The sequence below is a fragment of the Eptatretus burgeri genome, chromosome 15 (genome assembly GCF_056783735.1).
Source record: "Eptatretus burgeri isolate ZD-2024b chromosome 15, Ebu_testis_v1, whole genome shotgun sequence".
Lineage (NCBI taxonomy): Eukaryota > Metazoa > Chordata > Myxini > Myxiniformes > Myxinidae > Eptatretus > Eptatretus burgeri.
The window spans coordinates 20,013,361-20,035,052 of NC_140975.1; the positions used below are offsets into that span (position 1 = coordinate 20,013,361).

Here is a 21,692-nt window from a genome sequence, read left to right on the forward strand (position 1 = left end):
CACATCCCAACACCATCCATCCGTTGGCATCATACTCTGCACAAAGCATCGGTGATGCCAAAGCAGTCTCCTGGGCTATTGAACACAATCCTGGACTGGTCACCACCGATGCAGGATACTCAAATGGCTCAATCATCCCAGCAAGCTGGTACTCATTTTGTTGACTTCCGAGGTCATCCTTCCGGAGAGAGCTCACAAAATAAAGCATCTCCAATTGGTCCAAAAGGGGCTCCGTCATGTCTTTTGAAAACCTCTGGAGTTGCAATGCATTTTACCTCAAAATGTGTGCAAAAACGTCATTTATTCAAGAGGGAACATTTTTTTTTTTGTCAACAGTAATATTTTTGATATTGTTGGAATTTTTGTAATCCCGACCAAGGTGCAGAGCACGTATGGACAGAAAAACCTAACTCGGCCAAGGTCTAAAACCCAACTAGCCCCAAATCATGTTGCCCCAACCAAATCTTTGAGGCAAACTTACTCTCAAGAATAACACTTTTGCAAGGGGGAGACAGCCATAATATTCAATTTGTGAGGATTTATTGACTACCAGGGTGAAGAGCAAATTTCTCACTTTCTAGACTGATTTTGGTACTACATCCCATGGTGTATTTCTCAGCTTGATGCCGCGAAAACCAAGGCCTTCAAGATTATTGGCGTCTTTGAGCCAGATCACTTTCCCATCACAGACTGCTCAGTGGTCTCTGTTTTGTACCACCTCCTTTGTGGTTTAGCACCTTCTGCTATTTCTGTGCCTCCTTGTGCCCCCCCTCGCCCCCCTACTCCCAAGGTTTCTGCAGGGTGCATGTGGTCCACCACCAACAGCCTCTGGTGAAACTCCCAAAACTGAGAATCACTGCTCACCTCCACTCATTCATTCATCTTTTTTTCCCGCCTGTGGAACCAACTCTTCCACATCCTCTTCAATATCATTCTTCCCACCAAGTTTTCAGGACAGCTGTTCACCACCATTTCAGATCATCCCCCATCAAAAGCATGATCCGTTCTACCCCATTTAACCCACCAACCCTCACTCCAAGCCCACCTCTTTCCAAATTTTCAGTTTTTCCTTCCTGAGAATTTGCTTCTGTATCCATCTTGCCCACCCCATGCATCCTCCTCTACCCCTCATTCCCCTCACACCCATTATTTGTTCAAGCCTCCCTCTATTTTGTTTAACTCTGCTGTTGGTGTTTCCCTCATCTCTCCACTGCTCCTTGTGTTCTGTTGTGCCCTGATTTGTTCAGCGTACTTGCTGTTCCACGAGCCTTGACCTTGTGTACAAAAAAACATTGTGCAGGGCAAGTCATCAATGTGTACCGTCTTTCAGATGGATGTTAAATTGGATGATGTCTGTGAGCATTAGTTGTTGGACGTTTAATTATCCCACAATGTCTTTAATTAGAAGCATGCAAGTTATCGCAGGCACCCTGAACAAATTACAAATTCCTGCACTAACCGAAAGGGGGCACTGCATTCGCAACACAGTCACCCCCTCAGTTGTATTGCAGCCAGCAGGTTAACTTTGGAATTGCATCCCATTCCAATATGCATTTGCTCACAACAATAACAACAACAACAGTATTGTTCTATTGTTTGTTTTTTCAGATATCCGGTTGGCCAAACATGTCCGAGGGAGAAGCATAAACCTGGCGTTGTCTCACCGAGGCAGACAGGCTCTGGCTTCTGTGGGACTTGAAGAGAAGGTCTTGTAAACTCTTTGGTAACACTTTTGGAAAATGTGTTGATGTCACTTTTTAAAACAGGCTACACAAACAATATGTCAGCTTTGCTTTCCTTTGAGCTGCTCGTGCTCAGGTTCATTTAAATGCTGATGAGAGTCAAATCTGAATAAAACTACAATTCTGATGCCAATACAAACAAGGGTGTTGCCTCACAGTACATACACCCCTTGGGGGGGGGAGGGGGTAAATTATGCTGTCCCATCTGTTGTCGTGCGGTTGCAAAGCATCCACTGGTGAGTTATTTAAGCATTAAGGTTGTTGGGTAGGTACCAGGCTCACATCGACTCCTTATAATATATTTAGGCTGATGTGGAACACAAGGGGATGGAGTTAATGGAAAATATGAGATGAACTTAAAAGTAAACATAACAGAGAACAAAACAAACACGATGTGGCAAAATGGCAAAAGCAGTTTCTGTCTGTGCACGACGTTCCTTTTATATCCATGAGATTTATTTTCCTTATAGCCGTATTATTATAAAGCGCATGGGAGAATGGAGCTCTCTCTCTCACACACACACACACACACACACACACACACACACACACACACACACACACACACACACACACACACACACACACACACACACACACACACACACACACACACACACACACACACACACACACACACACACACACACACACACACACACACACACACGTCACCTGTAGGACCAACACATTAGGAAGCTTCAGTGCATTTTTGCACTGAAGTGTGAATAATCAAATCTTCTCAAATGGATATGGCTTTAATATATATAAAAGCAGTTTTTCTTTGTTTTCTCAAAATCAATCAGAAGTGAGTAACTAGGTTCTGCCTTTGGACGGGAGATATGAGCTATGACATGCGTCTTTTTCAGTAATAGCTTCGTTCTTGCCACTGTCCATGGAGGCCGGCTTTGTGAAGGGAATGAGATATTGTTGATTGATGAACACTGACCCCCATCTCAATCAGAGAGCCTTGCAGATCTTTCAAAGTTATTGTTGGATTAACAGTGACATCATAAACCAGTTTCTGCTTGCTCAGATGCTCAGTTTGGATGGGCGACCTGATCTGGGTAGAGTCTGGGTGGTACGATACATCTTGAACTTCTTAATGTTGGATTTCTCCATACTCAAAGGGATATTAATGAGTGACTGAAATCTTCTTATAACCCTCTCCTGAACGGTGTTTCTCCACCACTTTATGTCTGACTTCTTTGAAAAGATCCTTGGTCTTCATGTTTGCCTTGTTGGTTGACCAAGTGAGTTTCACCTGAAAACTCCTTATATAAGTGAGGGAGTTTAATTTTGCAGTTAAACCACTGATCAGGGCCCTGTCACACCTTGACGTTTTAGCCAGTGTATGGCAATGTATCAAAATGTATGTAAAACACTGGCGTACGGTGAACTATTGATGTTTTTTTTTTCAGTTTTGGGCGTATTCATAACGAGTTGGACGTATGCATAACGTATTAGTAATGTACACAGAACGTTTCGATAACTTATAGATAACTTATACCAACGAATGCTTAGCGTGTTGTCGGCGTTCACAACCTATGCCCAACGATAGTCTAACTTATGCATAGCGTGCGGCAGCGTATCGCCGACTATCACGTGGCGTAGCCTATTAATAGACTGCCGCTCAACGATTTAAATCATAACCGCACTAGAAATCGAAGTGTCAACATCACCGAAATGCCGAAGAAAAAAAACAAGCAAACAAAAAACCATGGAGTCTGGAACACTGACGGATTCCTCCTGTGAAGCCCATTTTTATTTTCCAATTCCCATAAACGCTGCCAATATGCCATTATACGGTAGCTGTAAGTTAGAAACACGTTCAGTAAGTTCTGTGGTCGTCCGGAAGACGTCAAATACGTCTACATACGTCAATATGTGTTGGAGATACGTTACACATAGGTTCAAAGCACGTTACTCATAGGTTATAAATAAGGTTCGGGTATGCTAAACATTACCTCGACGTGTTTCGACTTACGAATAACTTACAAGTAACGTGTGTCGACGTGTGTCAACGATCGCATAACGTGCCTACAACTTATGGCCAGCGTATGCGGAACGTGTGAGTCATACGCTGGCATACGTCGAAAAATTTTGAGCATGCTTAAAATCTGTTGACGAGCTCAGCGTACTACGACGTATGCCAGTGTGCTTCAGCGTGCTCTTAACGTATACAAAACTTACCCATAACGTATTCGACGTGTGCCAGCGTTTTAGACAAATTTTTCATACGTCGGCATATGCTGGCTAAATCGTCATGGTGTGACAAGGCCCCTACATACAAGTAAAACCTATTACACTTTTTATTTAACCTTTCAAACAAATAATTTGCTCCTGAAGTGATTTCGGGTTAATTGGGCAAAAGGTTTGAATACTTGCGCAACTGAGAATCATCTGATTTTCTCTGTTAATCAAACTTATTCACATTTTATCTGCATTTTTGCAGATAAATAGCCAGCTTATTTGTGAGCTTTATCACTTTGGAGTAGTTTGTGAAGACTCTATATAGTAAGTTTCATTTGAAAGCAGCATGTAATAAGCTCAGGTGGCATCAAAATGTGAAAATTTTGGAGGGGGGGGGGTGAATGATTTTACAGGATAGTGTATTGTTAAATGGATGAAAGGTGGGGATCCATAGCGAGATTGTAATAAGAATAGAATGGACCATGTGATCATGTAGTTTAGATTACTCTTGTATCAGGGAAGTTTTCAGAGTAAGTCGAGTTGTTGAAAGTGCACTTAACTGAGGAGGCAGTGAGTGTTCACTTTAAGACCAGTGTCGACTATAGAGTAAGTTTGTTCTGTAAAACCTCCTGTTTTATAGCCAAGCTGGATGAGGACTTGATCACAAAGGCACAACGAGGAGGAAACAGCACAGACTGTTTGGTCTGCACACTGTAGGCCATGGTGGCAAGGTCAGCTGCAGAGCCTTGGAGAGGAGACATAAGACTTTGTATTGGGGCCACTCTGTGGGACGGGACGGGCCAGAAAATTCCACGCCCTCAGACGTGGGCGGCCAATGATAGGGACCCGCCATGCATGAAGGTGGTCTCAATGTTTACAAGGGCTGTGTCCATGCTGCAAGTTGTGGTTGGGGTTGGAGGCGGACCTCCCTCTCTTCATCACCATACCTCTCCTCATCTCCGGTCCTGTGCTGCACTCGCCCTATGCAACACTAACCCTGTGGAACGCCAGCCTGCACGGGCCATACCGGACCCAAAACCAGCTCGTGCCTTGCTCATTCCCCATTGTTTTGCGAGTCCTGGTATTTATTTTTGGTGCCATAGTGGGTTATTTCTCTCCTTGTACCCTTGTACATAAGTTTGAGAGTCCATTCATCCCTACATATGTCTGTCAATCACTCAGTTTGTCCATTTTATTGATGGCGTCTTGTCTACCCGTATCCCCGTATTTTTTTAATCAACCCCATTTTAGCTATTAGAGATGTTTTCCCACTTTTATCTCCCACGTTGCACCGCCAAGTTCGGTCTTGGATTGGAGTGATCCTTGGAGTTTTGCAAATTGTAAAGAACATTTAATTGAATGCAGTGTAAGTTTGGTAAGCCCAGTGATCATCAGGAGTAGTAAAAGCTCCCAGCATGGCGGTGTATGTATCAGACCCGCCAACATGACAATATATACAGTGCTACCCACCCAAGCCCACAACTCCCCCTGTAAGCCATGATGTGGCAAAACGTCAAACCCCCATCCCCTCCACCCCTCACTCCCAGCTTCCACCAAGCATACACCATAAAGATAGCCTCTTAATGGTTCAAGAAGACAATAGATGGTGATTGAATTGATAAGCCTGGTGTTGGCTTAGTGGATAGGGTGGCTGGCTTGGGATTTCAGGGTCCTGAGTTTGAGCCCCGTTACCATTGAATTAACACCAGGTGGAGTTGACTCAGCCTGTCATCCTTCCGAGGTAGGCGAAATGAGTACCAGTGAACTGGTATAGGGGCACAGCATCAACGGCATCGTCACGCACCAACAAAATGATAGCTCACTGGCAGCCATGCTGCCATATGCAAGAAGAATATAATTGATGCGATAAACATAGATTTGAATCCCTACCCGATTTTCCTCTATTTGTGTGTGTCTCTCATGTAATGTATGGAGAGTATTTTTCCATCATACATAAGGTATGTCAACATAATGCCCTTCATAAACCAATTTTCACTGTTGTGGGCCTGTGAGTTCATTCGTGTTCCTGTCTATGTGCAGGTGATCAGGCATGGCATTCCAATGCATGCACGCATGATTCACTCCCTCAGTGGGAAGAGGAAGTCCATCCCCTATGGGAAGAAAGGCCAGGTCTGCTTCACCATACTTTCATTAAAATTTTCCTTTCAATAAATGAGCCTTTTGAAGAAAAAATATTTATAAAAGCATTTCATGTGATATCTTTTTTTGGTCACTCTCATGTGCATTTGTTGTTTTTATTTATTTCTGGTTTGACTGTTTGCAGTACCTTCTCTCGGTCGACCGCACTTTACTCAACAAGGAGCTTCTTACAGGTTTGTTAGTTGCACCACAAACGAAGACACCGCAGTTTGATTAGGATCTACCTGAGAATACATTTATAACAGTGTGTCTGCACCACAGCTGTGGAGGAACTTCCGAGGGTGAAACTGCACTTCAACCATAAACTTCAGGACTCAGACATGCTGAATAGAACACTTATTCTCAGCAGGTTGGTGGGTACAGCTGTTGACAGTGTCTAATATACACTATTAAAAGTTATGGGGAAGGTGGGTCGGGGTGTGGTGAGGAGGAAGCAGAAAGTGGGGCCATGAGGTGAAGGGATGCTCAAGAGGAGGGCACAGAGGTGTGGGGTTGGGAGGACGTAGACATGTAGGGGATGATAATGAGTAGTGTACCGACCTGGAGGGTTTGACATGAATAATGGACGTGAAGGGGAGTCGATGGTCATGTGCGGGCAACCTCTACAAACTGAACTTCTCATGATCCCCATTCTAGATATACGAAGACAGACATCATGGGATGGGTGAAATAAGGGTATTTTTGAAGGCACGGAGCAAAATAGTGGTCTTAGTATGGGGGGGGGGGCAGGGTGGGGTGGGCGGTCGATAGACCAAGCTTCTGTGAGTTAGACAGGTTGAGGGAAGGAAAACTTGTGCAGAATAAAGAATAAGAAGAAGAAGAAAAGGAATAGATCATGATGAGAAAGAACAAGTGAGGTGTTCCAGATGGAGAAATAATGCAAATGAAGCATTTTAACTTTATAATGTAAGAATCAAATTAATTAAATTAGGAGGAATATTAGAATAAATGAAGGAAAGAAGTAACAGGCAGAATGAGTTTGGTTTCTTTGGAGTGAAAATAATTGTTTTGTTTATGTGTTTTCAAACGAAGAGGGAGAAAGAAAGTAAAGTTGAGGAGCATGAAAGTGAACACTCAGGATAAAGTGGAACGAGGCGTGCAAGTTTCAGAGCAGAGACAAAATTGGCACGTCCACCAGCTGAGGCCTTGGTGAGTAGGTCAGACACTGATCACAGGGACACAAATTCAACAATACACAATAATGTATTGTCAAACAAAGAAAGTTGGACAAAAACACAATCAACAACACATCTATCTATAATTCCAGCAATCTCTGTGTGTGTGCCTGTGTGTGTATGACCGCTGTTTCTCGACAACCTCTGGTCCGATCTAATTGAAACTTGCCAGGTATATTGCTGGGGACCTGAGGATGTGCCTTTTCAAGGTTTGATATTAATTGGACAAGTGCTTCCCAAGTTATGGCCATTTATTTACCAAACCAATGGGAAGACACGTTGTTGCGTGGGTGTGGCCGATGGGGAAGGGAAGCACAGTCACGTTCCCCATTACGGGTTACAACGTACGGGCTTCCGGCGAGTGATGACTTCGTGTATTCTAATAATTTCTCGATTTCTTATGTGCATTTATAGATAAACACAATGGCCCAAGTTATGATCGTTTTCATATTAGACGGTGTATAAATTTCGGGAACATCAGAGTGCTGGTATGCTCCGAACCAGGAAGTAAATTTTTTCTCTCTCTTCTCTTCTCTTTTTGTTTTTCTTGCCACGACATTGTGAAAAGGTAAAATACGTTGGCGCTAATTGAATAATTGGGTATTAAAAATAAATTGCGAATAATCGTAACTGCGAATAATATCGAACTTCCGGGTCACGCACGTATGGGCACGTGAGAGCGAAGAAACGGCCTGTGTGGTTTATTTATTTATTTATTTATTTATTATTATTATTATTTATTTTTTTTTACGGGCACGTACTAGTTGACTAAAAGATAACAGCAAGACACAATGGAACTGGCCCAGAAGAGTTCACTTTGATGAACTGGATGCAGGCATTGCACGAGCCAATGTCCAATGCACTCGGACCTGAAACCCTCTGACAGGTTAAAGGTGGCAGTGTATAACATTCTTAACACAAAGTGTGCCAGATTTAGTTGAGACCTTGCAGTAATTATCGAGCCCATTATTCGTGTTCCAAAACATCACACAGACCCTGCCATCAGACCTGCCCTATGCATAAATATCATCATTTTCAAATTTTGTGGCCACACAATAACCACTCATTGCACCACACCATGTGTCACAGTGCAACGAACAAACTGATAACAAATATTGCAACAAGAAAGGCATGCACAGATAAGATAAAGTAACCCCCATCCCACTGACAGACAGACTCGCAGTTGCATCACTCTTTGCTGGCTGATATGGAATTTATTCAATGCTGGTCTGATAAATGGAACATGGCCTTAAATTCTGGCAAAATCTCACACTCTCACTGTATGGATCTGGAAGAATCATCAAACAAAACAAATACACCTATCTATGTCCATTGTCAGCCACTGGAAGAGGCTGTGACCTCCACTGGGCCTACAATATAGAAAAGTTGGCTTCCAAAGACACAAACTGGGCATTCTCCATCATTCCAAGGGAAAATCAGTACTGCTCACAGACCACACGGCCTTTGTCTGTCTCTCAGTATATTGCTGCTCTCCGCTATTGGCTGGAACCCATATCTCACCTGGAATCTGTGGAATTTAAAGGACTCAACATTATGGGAATCTTTCAAGATGAGGTTGAAAACCAATGGCTGTTGCTCTCACATGGCAGAAAGGTCAGTGACTTCTATTTTTGTACTCTCCTCTGGTCTTGCAACATCTGCTCTCTCAGCCTTCTGACCCCTGCCCCTTCCCCCAGTTCCTCCAGGAAGTATAGACAGGAGGTCCTCGCTATATGTCCAAGATACATTCCATAAAAGTTGGACTTGTAACGAAACGATGGATAGCAGGAAATTTTTAGCTTATCTGGAATTGGAATTCCAGATAAGGTATTGTCATTATCCATCCGTCCGTCCGTCTCCTATTTCGACGTTTGCAGCCAAACTGCTTGGCCGATCCAGCTGAAATTTGTCAGCAAGATTCCGCTCCTGACTAGTAACAAGGATTGCAAAGCTCGTTCAGGTCACGTGACTTTAAATATGTCAAATGGTGGACTTAGTAAATTCCTTCAAAAATCCTCTTCTCCAGACCCACCAATCAGGATACTTCCAAATTTGGGTTCCACCATTGTGCCAAGGAAGGGAAGGTAAATTGTGGAGGTCGTGCCGATCAAGTGACCGGAAGTGTGTCAAAATGGCGGGCTTATTCAATTTTTGGCAAAATCGTGTAAATTTCTTCAAAAATCTTCTTCTCCAGACCCACTAGTCAGAATGATACCAAATATAGGTGGCAACATTAGGACAGGGTCCAGATAAGCTACAGGTCCAGTGGTCCTAATTTTCCCCAAAATAATTAGTGTAATTGAGAAGGGATGCATTCCAACACATAATTTACATCCTATTCAATACCATATCTTTTAACTATTTTATAATGATAATTTAGCGGTCTTACACCTTGAAAATCTCGATTTGTCTCTGCCACACTGCTTGCATCAGTCCTTCGCCCTCTAAATTAATCTTCCCACGAAGCCAAGTAGTTTCCTCCACGGACCGAGGCTCCAGCCTTTGTGCCAGCAAATACACTTGTGCCACGAAACCCGACACTCATGCTGTGACCCTCTGCGGTGTCCATATTGGACCTCACAAAAAGCTCCCGTGGTTGCGACTCCCACTATGGCAGTCATGCCCATTTCAGCCGCGTCTGCAGCACGGACCGCATTACCCGAACAGCACGCCTTGCGTGCCGTGTGTCATGCCATGCTGTCTGCATGGCCCTCCTAAGGTCTTAAAAATAATTTGAACAGTTGTCGGTGGCAAACCAAGAGAGCGAGCGATACCGGTTGTTCACCATTTTTATTTCGTTTCACTTTGTCTAATTTGACATCCAGAGTTACACTACTGCGCGTTTCCGCTTACGGGCAGGTTCACCCTTTTTGTTACCACTTTGTTTACCTCTCATTGTTGAACGATTACCCTGGTAAAGTACACAAATATAAAATACAGAACAGTACTGTATGTGGTGGCGTTAAGTCCGACAAGGCACAGTGTGAAACAGTCTGGGAGGGAGAGGACACAGTGCTTTGTGGGGTGGAACACCTGGTAACTGATTTTCCATCCAATGGATGTTAGTGCAGGGAATTCTTGGATGTACAGTAGAATGAAAATGTTCCAAAGTAACTTATGGACTTGTATGCGAAATGATGGATAGCGGGAAGAATTATATCGGGGACCTTCTGTATGTTCTTCCAGTAATCCCCTCCTGGTTAAAATCCCCAAATCCCAGCTTTCTCTGCACCTCCACTCCTCTGTTCTTATTTTCTCCATTCTGTGGAACTGCCCTCTTGAGACTATTAAATTACATGTCTCCCTCCGGGATTTCAAGCAAGCGATGCATCTCCATCTCATGTCACTTTCCATCTCCACTTGTGCTCTTTATGACATCCATTAACCTGACCTAACCCAACAGTCCGACCAACATGGGTGTCCTATCAACAGTTTTTAGGTTAGGTATGTCCTTCCCTCTTGGATTTTTTTGGTGTGAACAAAGTCAAGACCAACAAGCTGTTGGTGTTGGGGGGGGGGGGCACCAACAGCAGGGTTGAAGCACAAAATAGAGGAAGACTTGGACATATAATGGGTGTGGTGAGGAATGAGGTCGAGGGGACGACGCATGAGGTGGACAACATGGATACAGAAGCAAACTCTCAGGAGTAAAAACTGGAAATTTGGAAGAAGGGATTGGGGTGGGGTGGGTGTGGTGGGTTAAATGGGTGGAAAAGATGTTGGTTTTGGGTGAGGGGTGATCTGAGATGGTGGTGAACAGCTGTCTTGAAGACCTGAAGGGAAGAATGATATTGAAGAGGATGTGCCAGTTGGTTCCACAGATGGGGAAAAAAGGGGAACAAATGAGTGGAAGTGAGCAGTTATCCTGGATTTTGGGAGTTTCACCATATGGAGGTTGATGGTGGACCATGTGTGCCCTGCAGAAACCTGGGGGTGGGGGAGGGAGGAAATGCAGAGAAAGAGTAGAGGGTGCAAGACCAGAAAGGTAGTGGTAGAAGACAGAGAGACCACCATGAGTCTCGTGTGGCTCAGTGGTTAAGGCGGTGGCTTGGGATCCTTGGGGTCCTGAGTTCGAGCCCCGCTGGCCACTGAGTTAGCATCAGTGGGGTTGACTCAGCCTGTCATCCTTCTGAAGGTTGGCGAAATGAGCACCAGTGTACTGGTAATTATCCCTGCAGGGTCGAAGGCGACTAAAGGGTTGCCGTCAGGAAGGGCATCCGGCCGTAAAAAAAAAAAAACATTGCCACAAGAAAGGGTACCATAATTGGAGCCTGCAAAAAGCTGACCTCTGCTCAGGGATGAAGGCTTTCAAATGGTGTGATTATGATGATGATGAGAAGACAGAGAGACCACCGACCTGTCTGCAATAGGAAAGTGATAGGCCTATATATTCAGCTTCATTGTGTGAGGTTCCAATAATCTTGAAAGCCTTGGTTTCCACTGTGGCAAGCTGAGCAAAATGTGAGACAAGAGAGCGCCAGGCCAGAGGGGAGAGCAGTATAGTACTCTATCAAGCTGTGAATGAAAGCCATGTAGGTGAAGATAGGAGTTCAGGTGTGCCAAGGAAGGACTTTGTATGACAGAGGATTCCCAGTCGGTGACTGACTTTGAAGGCCATGCTTTGAAATTTGGTGTGCCCCAAAAAGATAATGACTGACAATGAGACCTCGAAGCTTGAATGAAAGGACTTCTTCAAGAGTATTATTCAGAAAGTAGTGGGGGCTGAATGCTAAACTGATGAATCAGTTATAAAACCTATGTGGAGGAGAGGAGTTTATTATGCTTAGCATAGTGTATGAAATTGGTTATGCAACACTTTAATTGTACAAATGCCCTGTTTGATATGTGGGATTGAGTTACAGAAGAATTTTTGAAAGAGAGATTTGATGGGATATAGCAACATGATTGAATATTGAATTTGTTTCCTTTTTCCGACTCTGTAACGGCTTATTGACCCCATAGGCCGGATGGACCACCTGTAGAAGCACAATGTGACCTTCTCGTGGGTTGCGATGGTGCCTTTTCATCTGTCCGTCGACAGCTCATGCGTTATGCCACCATGGACTTCAGCCAAACATTCATCAAACACAACTACATCGAGCTCAACATTCCACCCACAACCAGCGGAGAGGCAAAAAACTCAAACAAAACACATCTGCTAATCAATTGTTGTTTTACATGTGGGCTGGTAGGATAGCCTAGTGGTATGCACACTCACTTCTGAGCTGTTTAGCCTGGATTTGAATCTTGACTCAGCTTTCAACCATCACGCTGGTGTTTAGCAGGGAGGGTGTGAGGCATCCATGCATATGCCGCCTCTCGAACGGACGTTAAGTGTTAAGTTGGATGTCGCGTCTTCCAGCATTCATGGGTGGACGTTAAAGATCCAATGGTGTCCCTTGCAAAGAATAGGCGAGCTATCTCTGGCACTCTGAACAAATTACAAATCCCTGCCTTAACGTACAGGAGGCATTGTATCAGTGACACAGCCACACCCACACCCTCCCCCCTTACTCCCCATCTTCCCAGAAAATTATGTTGCCCACAGCAATGTGCTACATACAAACGAAGAAGAAGATTATTTTACATGATGTGCTGCATTGGGGGCCAACCACATGTTAAATACAAACCGACCTCATCTTTGGGCCGTCTCCATGTTATGTACAAACCAGCTATATGAGATGTAGGTTTGGACATGTGCGTAGAGGTTCGCAGGGAGCGAGCAAATATATATATATATATATATATATATATATATATATATATATATATATATATATATATATATATATATATATATATATATATATATATATAGCACGAGACCCTTTTCCTCTTATAGACCACAGACAGGGTGGTGTGTGGTGGAAATGTCCTATTGGAACAGGATCCACGTGGCGATAGCCATTGTAGCACATGCTTCCCAGTCCCACAACAGTGTAGGGGTCTCATGCTCACACTGCATGGGGTTGAATAGGAGAGAAATAACAAGTATCTAGTATAAATATTGACTTGGAGATAACAAATATAAATATTTCGAGTACAATATTACTCAAAGGATGTACACATGTGCTAAAGGTGGGTTTTCATGGGACACGCGAACGGTTCGCGAAGGATGCAAATGTCGAAAAAATGGCAAAGTCCAACATTCGTATTTTAGGCTCCAAAAGTTCGCCAAACATGCGCGGGGGTTCGGAAGCGTCATCAATTGTTCGCCGGAGTCGTTTTATATTTGGCAGGAATTTTTAAATTAGTTTGAAATTCCCGCCGAACAAAAAACGACTCCTGTGAACAATTGACGACGCTTCCGAACCCCCGCACATGTTTGGCGAAATTTTGGAGCCTAAAATATGAATGTTGGACTTTGTCATTTTTTCGACATTCGCATCCTTCGCGAACCATTTGCATGTCCCGTGAAAACCCACCTTAACCTGCTACAATTCTGGCATATTCGTCATTATTTTAGGAACCATGTGACTTCCGACAACCATGCTTTTCTTTGTTTGATGATTTGATGCACAATTCTCTTTACAGATCGTTGGTGCTGCCGAAGCAGTTTCTTGGCAACGGTATGCCTGGTGTTGGCTTAATGGTGAGGGTGGTGGACTTTGGATCCCAGGATCCTGAGTTCAAACCCCACTCTGCTGTTGAATTAATACCAGATGGGGTTGAATTAGCTTGTCATCTTTCTGAGGTTGGCAACCTGAGTGCCAGCTTGCTGGTGTCCTGTCTCGGAGTGGCAACCCATCCAGGATTGTGTCCACTAGCCAAGGAGACTGCTTAGGCAGCACCAACGTTCTGCACCGAGTGTGGTCCCAATGGATGGATGGATACTGTGTGGTTTACTGGTTTGCCATTGCCTTCCAACATTGTTTGGCTGTGCTCCACTGCATTTAAATACTGACCATCAAGCAAGGAAGCAGTATGTACCATTAAAAAAAAGTTTTTGGTATGACTGCTGGGGACTGAACCACCAACCTCCTGGACTTTGAGCAGAAGACTCCAACCATTCATCCATCCATTAGGACCATGCTCTGCACAGAGCATCAGTGCTGCCTCAGCAGTGTCTTGGGCTATTGGGCACAATCCTGAATGGGTCACCACTTCGACGCAGGATACTCAAATGACTCGATCATCCCAGCAAGCTGGTACTCATTTTGCAAATCTCAGAAGGATGAACAGACTGAGTCAACCCCACCTGGTATTAATTCATCAGAAAAGCAGGATTTGTACTCAGGACGTAATGATCCCAAGCCTGCCACCCGAACTATTAATGCAACACCAGGCATACTCTCCAACCATTACACCACTAAGTCTGGTTATACTTGTCTACAGTGTGGTTTAAAGATCACTTCATGAGTTCAGAGTCTTCATTATATGTCTTTAAATTTCAAACCCAAATAAATATTTCTGGCAATTATAATCGGTACTCAGCCATGAGAGGCAGTTGCAATGTCATAAAGCTTATTGCAACAATTATGATCACACAACTACGTAGCAAGCTCCACTTCTATTGATTCTTTCTCCGACCTCCTCTTTCTTACATCATCTCCGAGAGAATATCTCCCAATCAGCACTGAACGTTTAAATTGCTTCCTGAAGACAAAATACAGAAGACTTCGAGCTTCAAATGATGTTTGCAACTGAAAATGAAAATTAATACTATTTATCACTTTAGTGTGGTCATTGTTCGTCATTCCACTGTCTAATGGACACACCGCTGCAAGCTCTGTTTGGACAGTTATTAATGAATAATTGAAGTCAGAAAACATCAATCCTGTCTGCAAGAAGAATGCAAAAACATTCGACAAACTATAGATCCATAAACTTACCTCAAATAATAAGCAAAGTCGTGAAATCTATCAATGATGATGACCAAGTCTTTCCCCTTTTCAAACGGCCTGATCTCAGATCATCGGTTTGGAGTCCATCTTGGTCCCAACTCTGGACATGCTTTGGCTTCGCTCTCAGCAATGGTAAGAGGCCCTCATCCTCAAACGAAAGCTGCTAGGATATCTCAGTTGTTAGACAGTCTGGCATCCTGTGCTGCTTGCCAAGTTTGCTGTCTGTGGCTAACAAAGCCACCTTTGTACCTGGATTTCTGACTTCCTCCCCTTGTGCAGTCAACATGTTGTTATCAATGAAAACTTATCCCCATTAGAGACTGGAATGCACCAAGGCAGTGTCTGGGATCCAATCTTGTTCTTCATCTACATCAATGACCTCTACAATGCTCTGAAAACCCCTCTTTTACTTCATGTAGATGTCTCCACATTGTATCTTCCAGTACCCCCATCAGAGTGATGGGCAGATAGCAACTACGTCACTCCATTGATCTGGAATTGAGTGGATGCTAGTTTGATAAATGGAACATATCCTTTAATCCCGGCAAATCTCAGTCTCGCTATCATTCTCAAAGGGTTATCAAACTGACCCACCTATCAATTTCTGTGGTCAGGCACTGAAAGAGGTTCATATCAGTATCTTGAACTTCTAGGCTTCACCATCAGGCATTAGCTGGACTGGGCTGACCATATAGCAGAACTGGACTCCAAAGCCAGCCATTGACTCAGCATGCTCTGTCATTTCAAGTCTTTCCTTGGAAAAACTTAGAGCTACTCAGCAGACAAGGCCTTTGCCCTTTGCTCAATGGAGTACTGCTCTCACCTGTGGGGTGGGAACCTAGCATCACATATCTCTCCTGAATTCTGTGGAATCTAAAACTCTCAACATGATTGGCATCTCACACAATGAGGCCAAAACACAAGACAAGTTGCTCTCACATCACATCACAGACAAGTTGGTGGCTTCTTTATTTTCTACTGCTGCCTCTGCTCTCAGCCGTCTGACCCTCTCCAGATTCTCCAAGATGCACAAGCTTTTCCATAAACTCCAAAAATCCAGGCTGACTGCAGTACACCTCTACTGAATTATTCCTCTTTTCTTCCATTTGTGGAACAGCCTTCCTGAGACAGTTCAATCGCACTCTTTCCTCCAAGGCTCCAAGCAAGCAGTGTACAGTACCATTTAAAAAAATTATGTATTCGTATGCAGCCTGTAGCTGCTTGGCTGCATCATTTTTTGGGGCGAGGCTATGCTGCTGATGCAACACCCCCTGTTACCAGCATGCTGGTACTCATTTCACCAACCTCAGAAGGATGACAGGCTGAGTCAACCCACCTGGTGTTAATTCAACAATTGACAGGGGCTTGAACTCAAGAAGCTCTTATGCCAGCCACCCTAACCGTTAAGTCAACACCAAGCTAGATGTCATTCCCCATCCCAACTCACAATTGTTTCTACCCCAGTGAACCCCACCTAACCCAACCCTCTTACTTGCAGTTTAATATGTTTACCCCCACTCTTCACTTTTCCTGTTCGTTCATATTGCTAGTTGTGTCCAACTGTTTTCCCATTGCTGCATTATCTGTTCAGTGCATCTCCCCCTCCCTCTGTCTTCATACTCCTCCATGAACTGAGGTTTTGAAGAATATTTATGGTTTGTTTATCCTCTTTATTTAAACACAAGTCATTGTCTCTTCCAGCATCATGATCATATCACTGTGAGGAAAGTAATCTTTTGTTTTGTGCAGTTTGCCATGGAACCCAATTTTCTTCACATATGGCCACGAAACACCTTCATGATGATCGCTCTGCCAAACACGGTAAACCATATTGCACTTATGAAGTAAACCATATTGTAAACCATATTGTAAACCATATTGCACTCTGCCAAAACCTCGTAGAAAACAAACATTTTCACAGAAATTAAGCAACTTTTATGTTACATATCTACATCTAAGCATTGTCAAACCATGTATGATAAGTGTTACTGTTTTGCTGCAAAGTTATTATAAACTAGAATCCTTATCAAAATATCCTTAAAATTTTATTTTATTTTAACAGGAACAAGGCTCATGGTAGACAGAGCTGTGTAAAACTGACAGTGGGATAAACATCAAGGGAATGAATGACCAGGAAAAGAGGAAAGGGAAGGGGGGAGGAAACACTGATATTAGTAAGGAGGATTGATGGTTGGGTTAGGAAAGATTAATGGGGGTAATGAAGATCATGAATAAGAATTGTGGATGACGAGATGGCGGTGTACTGCTTGCCTGATGTCCTAGATCAAAGAGTGAGACAGAATAGCCTCTGGAAGGTGGTTCCAGATAAGGGAGAAGCGAAGAATAAAGGAGTTGAGGTGTGCAGTCAGCCTGGATGTTGGATATTTTACTAAGAGGAGGTTACTGGAAGAAGGTGTGTCCTGGAGTAGGAATGGGGGGGGGGGGGTTGCAGTACAGAGAAAGCAATGTTGGAAAATAGACGATAGCAAACAGAGAGACCACCGACCTTCATGCAATGTCAAAGCAACAGACCTTTGTGCTATGGCCTCACTAAGGGGGATTCCAAAAATTTTGAGAGCTTTTGCGGATTACTTACTTCCCCCAAAATTGCGGATGGGTTAATTCCCCCAGAATTACTGATGGGTTAACTCTCCCAGAATTACTGATGGGTTAACTCCCCCTGAATTATGGATGGTTTAATTCCCCCTGAATTACGGATGGTTTAATTCCCCCAGAATTATAGATGGGTTAATTCACCCAGAATTAAAGATGGGTTAATTCACTCAGAATTACGGATGGGTTAATTCACCCAGAATTACAGATGGGTTAATTCACCCAGAATTACGGATTGGTTAATTCACCCAGAATTACGGATGGGTTAATTCACCCAGAATTACAGATGGGTTAATTCACCCAGAATTACGGATTGGTTAATTCACCCAGAATTACGGATGGGTTAATTCACCCAGAATTACAGATGGGTTAATTCACCCAGAATTACAGATGGGTTAATTCACCCAGAATTACGGGTTGGTTAATTCACCCAGAATTACGGATTGGTTAATTCACCCAGAATTACGGATTGGTTAATTCACTCAGAATTACGGATGGGTTAATTCACCCAGAATTACGGATGGGTTAATTCACCCAGAATTACAGATGGGTTAATTCACCCAGAATTACGGATTGGTTAATTCACCCAGAATTACGGATTGGTTAATTCACCCAGAATTACGGATTGGTTAATTCACCCAGAATTACGGATTGGTTAATTCACCCAGAATTACGGATTGGTTAATTCACCCAGAATTACAGATGGGTTAATTCACCCAGAATTATGGATTGGTTAATTCACCCAGAATTACGGATGGGTTAATTCACCCAGAATTACGGATTGGTTAATTCACCCAGAATTACAGATGGGTTAATTCACCCAGAATTACGGATTGGTTAATTCACCCAGAATTACGGATGGGTTAGTTCACCCAGAATTACGGATGGGTTAGTTCACCCAGAATTACGGATGGGTTAATTCACCCAGAATTACGGATGGGTTAATTCACCCAGAATTACGGATGGGTTAATTCACCCAGAATTACGGTGGGTTAATTCACCCAGAATTACAGATAGGTTAATTCACCGAGAATTAAGGATGGGTTAATTGACCCAGAATTAGGGATGGGTTAATTCACCCAGAATTAGGGATGCGTTAATTCACCCAGAATTAGGGATGGGTTAATTCACCCAGAATTAGGGATGGGTTAATTCCCCCAGAATTACAAATGGTTAATTCACTCAGAATTACGGATCGGTTAATTCACCCAGAATTACGGATTGGTTAATTCACCCAGAATTACAGATGGGTTAATTCACCCAGAATTACGGATTGGTTAATTCACCCAGAATTACGGATGGGTTAATTCACCCAGAATTACGGATGGGTTAATTCACCCAGAATTACGGATGGGTTCATTCACCCAGAATTACGGATTGGTTAATTCACCGAGAATTACGGATTGGTTAATTCACCCAGAATTACGGATGGGTTAATTCACCCAGAATTATGGATGGGTTAATTCATCCAGAATTACGGTGGGTTAATTCACCCAGAATTACGGATTGGTTAATTCACCCAGAATTACGGATGGGTTAATTCACCCAGAATTACGGATTGGTTAATTCACCCAGAATTACAGATGGATTAATTCACCCAGAATTACGGATGGGTTAATTCACCCAGAATTACGGATGGGTTACTTCACCCAGAATTACGGATTGGTTAATTCACCCAGAATTACAGATGGGTTAATTCACCCAGAATTACGGATGGGTTAATTCACCCAGAATTACGGATGGGTTAATTCACCCAGAATTACGGATGGGTTAATTCACCCAGAATTACGGATTGGTTAATTCACCTAGAATTACGGATTGGTTAATTCACCCAGAATTACAGATGGGTTAATTCACCCAGAATTACGGATTGGTTAATTCACCCAGAATTACGGATTGGTTAATTCACCCAGAATTACGGATTGGTTAATTCACCCAGAATTACAGATGGGTTAATTCACCCAGAATTACGGATGGGTTAATTCACCCAGAATTACGGATGGGTTAATTCACCCAGAATTACGGATGGGTTAATTCACCCAGAATTACGGATTGGTTAATTCACCCAGAATTACGGATTGGTTAATTCACCCAGAATTACGGATGGGTTAATTCACCCAGAATTATCGATGGGTTAATTCATCCAGAATTACGGTGGGTTAATTCACCCAGAATTACAGATAGGTTAATTCACCGAGAATTAGGGATGGGTTAATTCACCCAGAATTTGGGATGCATTAATTCACCCAGAATTAGGGATTGGTTAATTCACCCAGAATTAGGGATGGGTTAATTCACCCAGAATTAGGGATGGGTTAATTCCCCCAGAATTAGGGATGCGTTCATTCACCCAGAATTAGGGATGGGTTAATTCACCCAGAATTAGGGATGGGTTAATTCCCCCAGAATTTCAGATGGGATAATTCACCCAGAATTAGGATGGGTTCATTCCCCCAGAATTACCGATGGGTTAACTCCCCCCAGAATTACAGATGGGTTAACTCCCCCAGAATTACCGATGGGTTAACTCCCCCAAAATTACCGATGGGTTAACTCCCCCAGAATTACCGATGGGTTAACTCCCCCAGAATAATTACGGATGGGTTCATTCACCCAGACTACGGATGAGTTAATTCACCCAGAATAAAGATGGGTTAATTCACCCAGAATTACAGATGGGTTAATTCCCCCTGAATTACGGATGGTTTAATTCCCCCAGAATTACGGGTGGGTTAATTCCCCCAGAATTTCAGATGGGTTAATTCACCCAGAATTACTGATGGGTTAATTCACCCAGAATTACGGATGGGGTAATTCACCCAGAATTAGGGATGGGTTCATTCCCCCAGAATTACGGATGGCTTAATTCACCCAGAATCAGGGATGGGTTCATTCCCCCAGAATTACGGATGCTTTACACACTGCAAACTTGTTAAAACAGGTCTTTGAGATGAATTTCGATAACTCGTGAAGAATTACAGATGAGTTAATTCCTCCAGATTAGTGTATTTTAGTATTACTTTTAATTCCCACTGGGAACGGCACTATACAATACTCATTTACATCGAGAGAATTGGGGTCCTTCCCCCACCCTGAACCTCCAGGACTATGAATTGTTTTTTGTACCGCCTGAACCCCTCGAGTACAACCATCAGTTTTCAGCTCATTTTGTCTGGTGGTTCAGAAGCACATAGAAGTCAAACAAATAAACAAGCACACAAACACTTATCAAAATCTCGTATGATGATTGCAAGGAAAATCGAATTTTTTTTTTGTTGTGTTAATTATTTTATCACACTTCATTTTTCATTTATTTTATCACACAAAGACTTCATTTTGAAGTCCCCTGCATAGGCAAAGGCATTATGGGTAAAAAAAACCTTAAATAGATCATTGTTGGTTGTTCTTGTGAAAAGGAGCCATGGATTTAAGAATATTCTGTAATTTTTTGTGTGGATAACCGATTTAAAGTCGAACGTTATATTTCAGGATCATTCCTTTACCTGTACACTCTTCATGCCCGCCACGGAGTTTGAGAAGATTACCACTGATGAGCAGGTGCTGGATTTCTTCCAGAAATTCTTCCCAGACTCCATTCCACTCATCGGCATGTATGTTACAGATGGCGAGAGGGGTGAAATAATTCTCTCGTCCCCATTTTCACTAATCTGTGTAACAGTCATGATGTCTCTTACATGTGAATAAGTTAGATTAACAGAGAAAATCGATGATTCTCACTTGCATAAGTATTCCAAACCCTTTGCCTAATTAACCTTAAACTACTTCAGGAGTAAATTATTTGTAAGTGTGTGTTAGTACAAAATAAGTGTAATAGGTTTCACCTGCAGGTAATCAGTGGTTTAACTTAAACATTAAGCTGCCCCACTTATATAAGGAGTTTTAAGGTGAAACTCACTTGGTCAAACAACAAGGCAAACGTGAAGACCAAGGAGCTTTCCAAAGAA

General features: G+C 43.0%; 1 protein-coding gene across 7 annotated transcripts in view; it reads left to right on the forward strand.

Annotated features, from left to right (window-relative positions):
* Window positions 1-21,692, forward strand: part of KMO (kynurenine 3-monooxygenase) — a 63,361-nt gene that overhangs the window by 31,518 nt on the left and 10,151 nt on the right. For 6 of the 7 annotated variants that reach the window (XR_015051734.1, XR_015051735.1, XM_085857244.1 and 3 more), the window contains 7 exons: window positions 1,609-1,706; window positions 5,976-6,065; window positions 6,220-6,268; window positions 6,357-6,444; window positions 12,233-12,401; window positions 16,864-16,935; window positions 21,217-21,338. Coding sequence is in view for 5 of the 7 variants with exons in the window: in XM_085857244.1 (XP_085713370.1) it covers window positions 1,609-1,706; window positions 5,976-6,065; window positions 6,220-6,268; window positions 6,357-6,444; window positions 12,233-12,401; window positions 16,864-16,935; window positions 21,217-21,338 (688 nt within the window). In the remaining 2 variants the exon portion in view is untranslated. Of the gene's footprint in view, window positions 1-1,608; window positions 1,724-5,975; window positions 6,066-6,219; window positions 6,269-6,356; window positions 6,445-12,232; window positions 12,402-16,863; window positions 16,936-21,216; window positions 21,339-21,692 lie in introns of all 7 variants that reach the window. The other variant, XM_085857247.1, reaches the window with a different exon arrangement.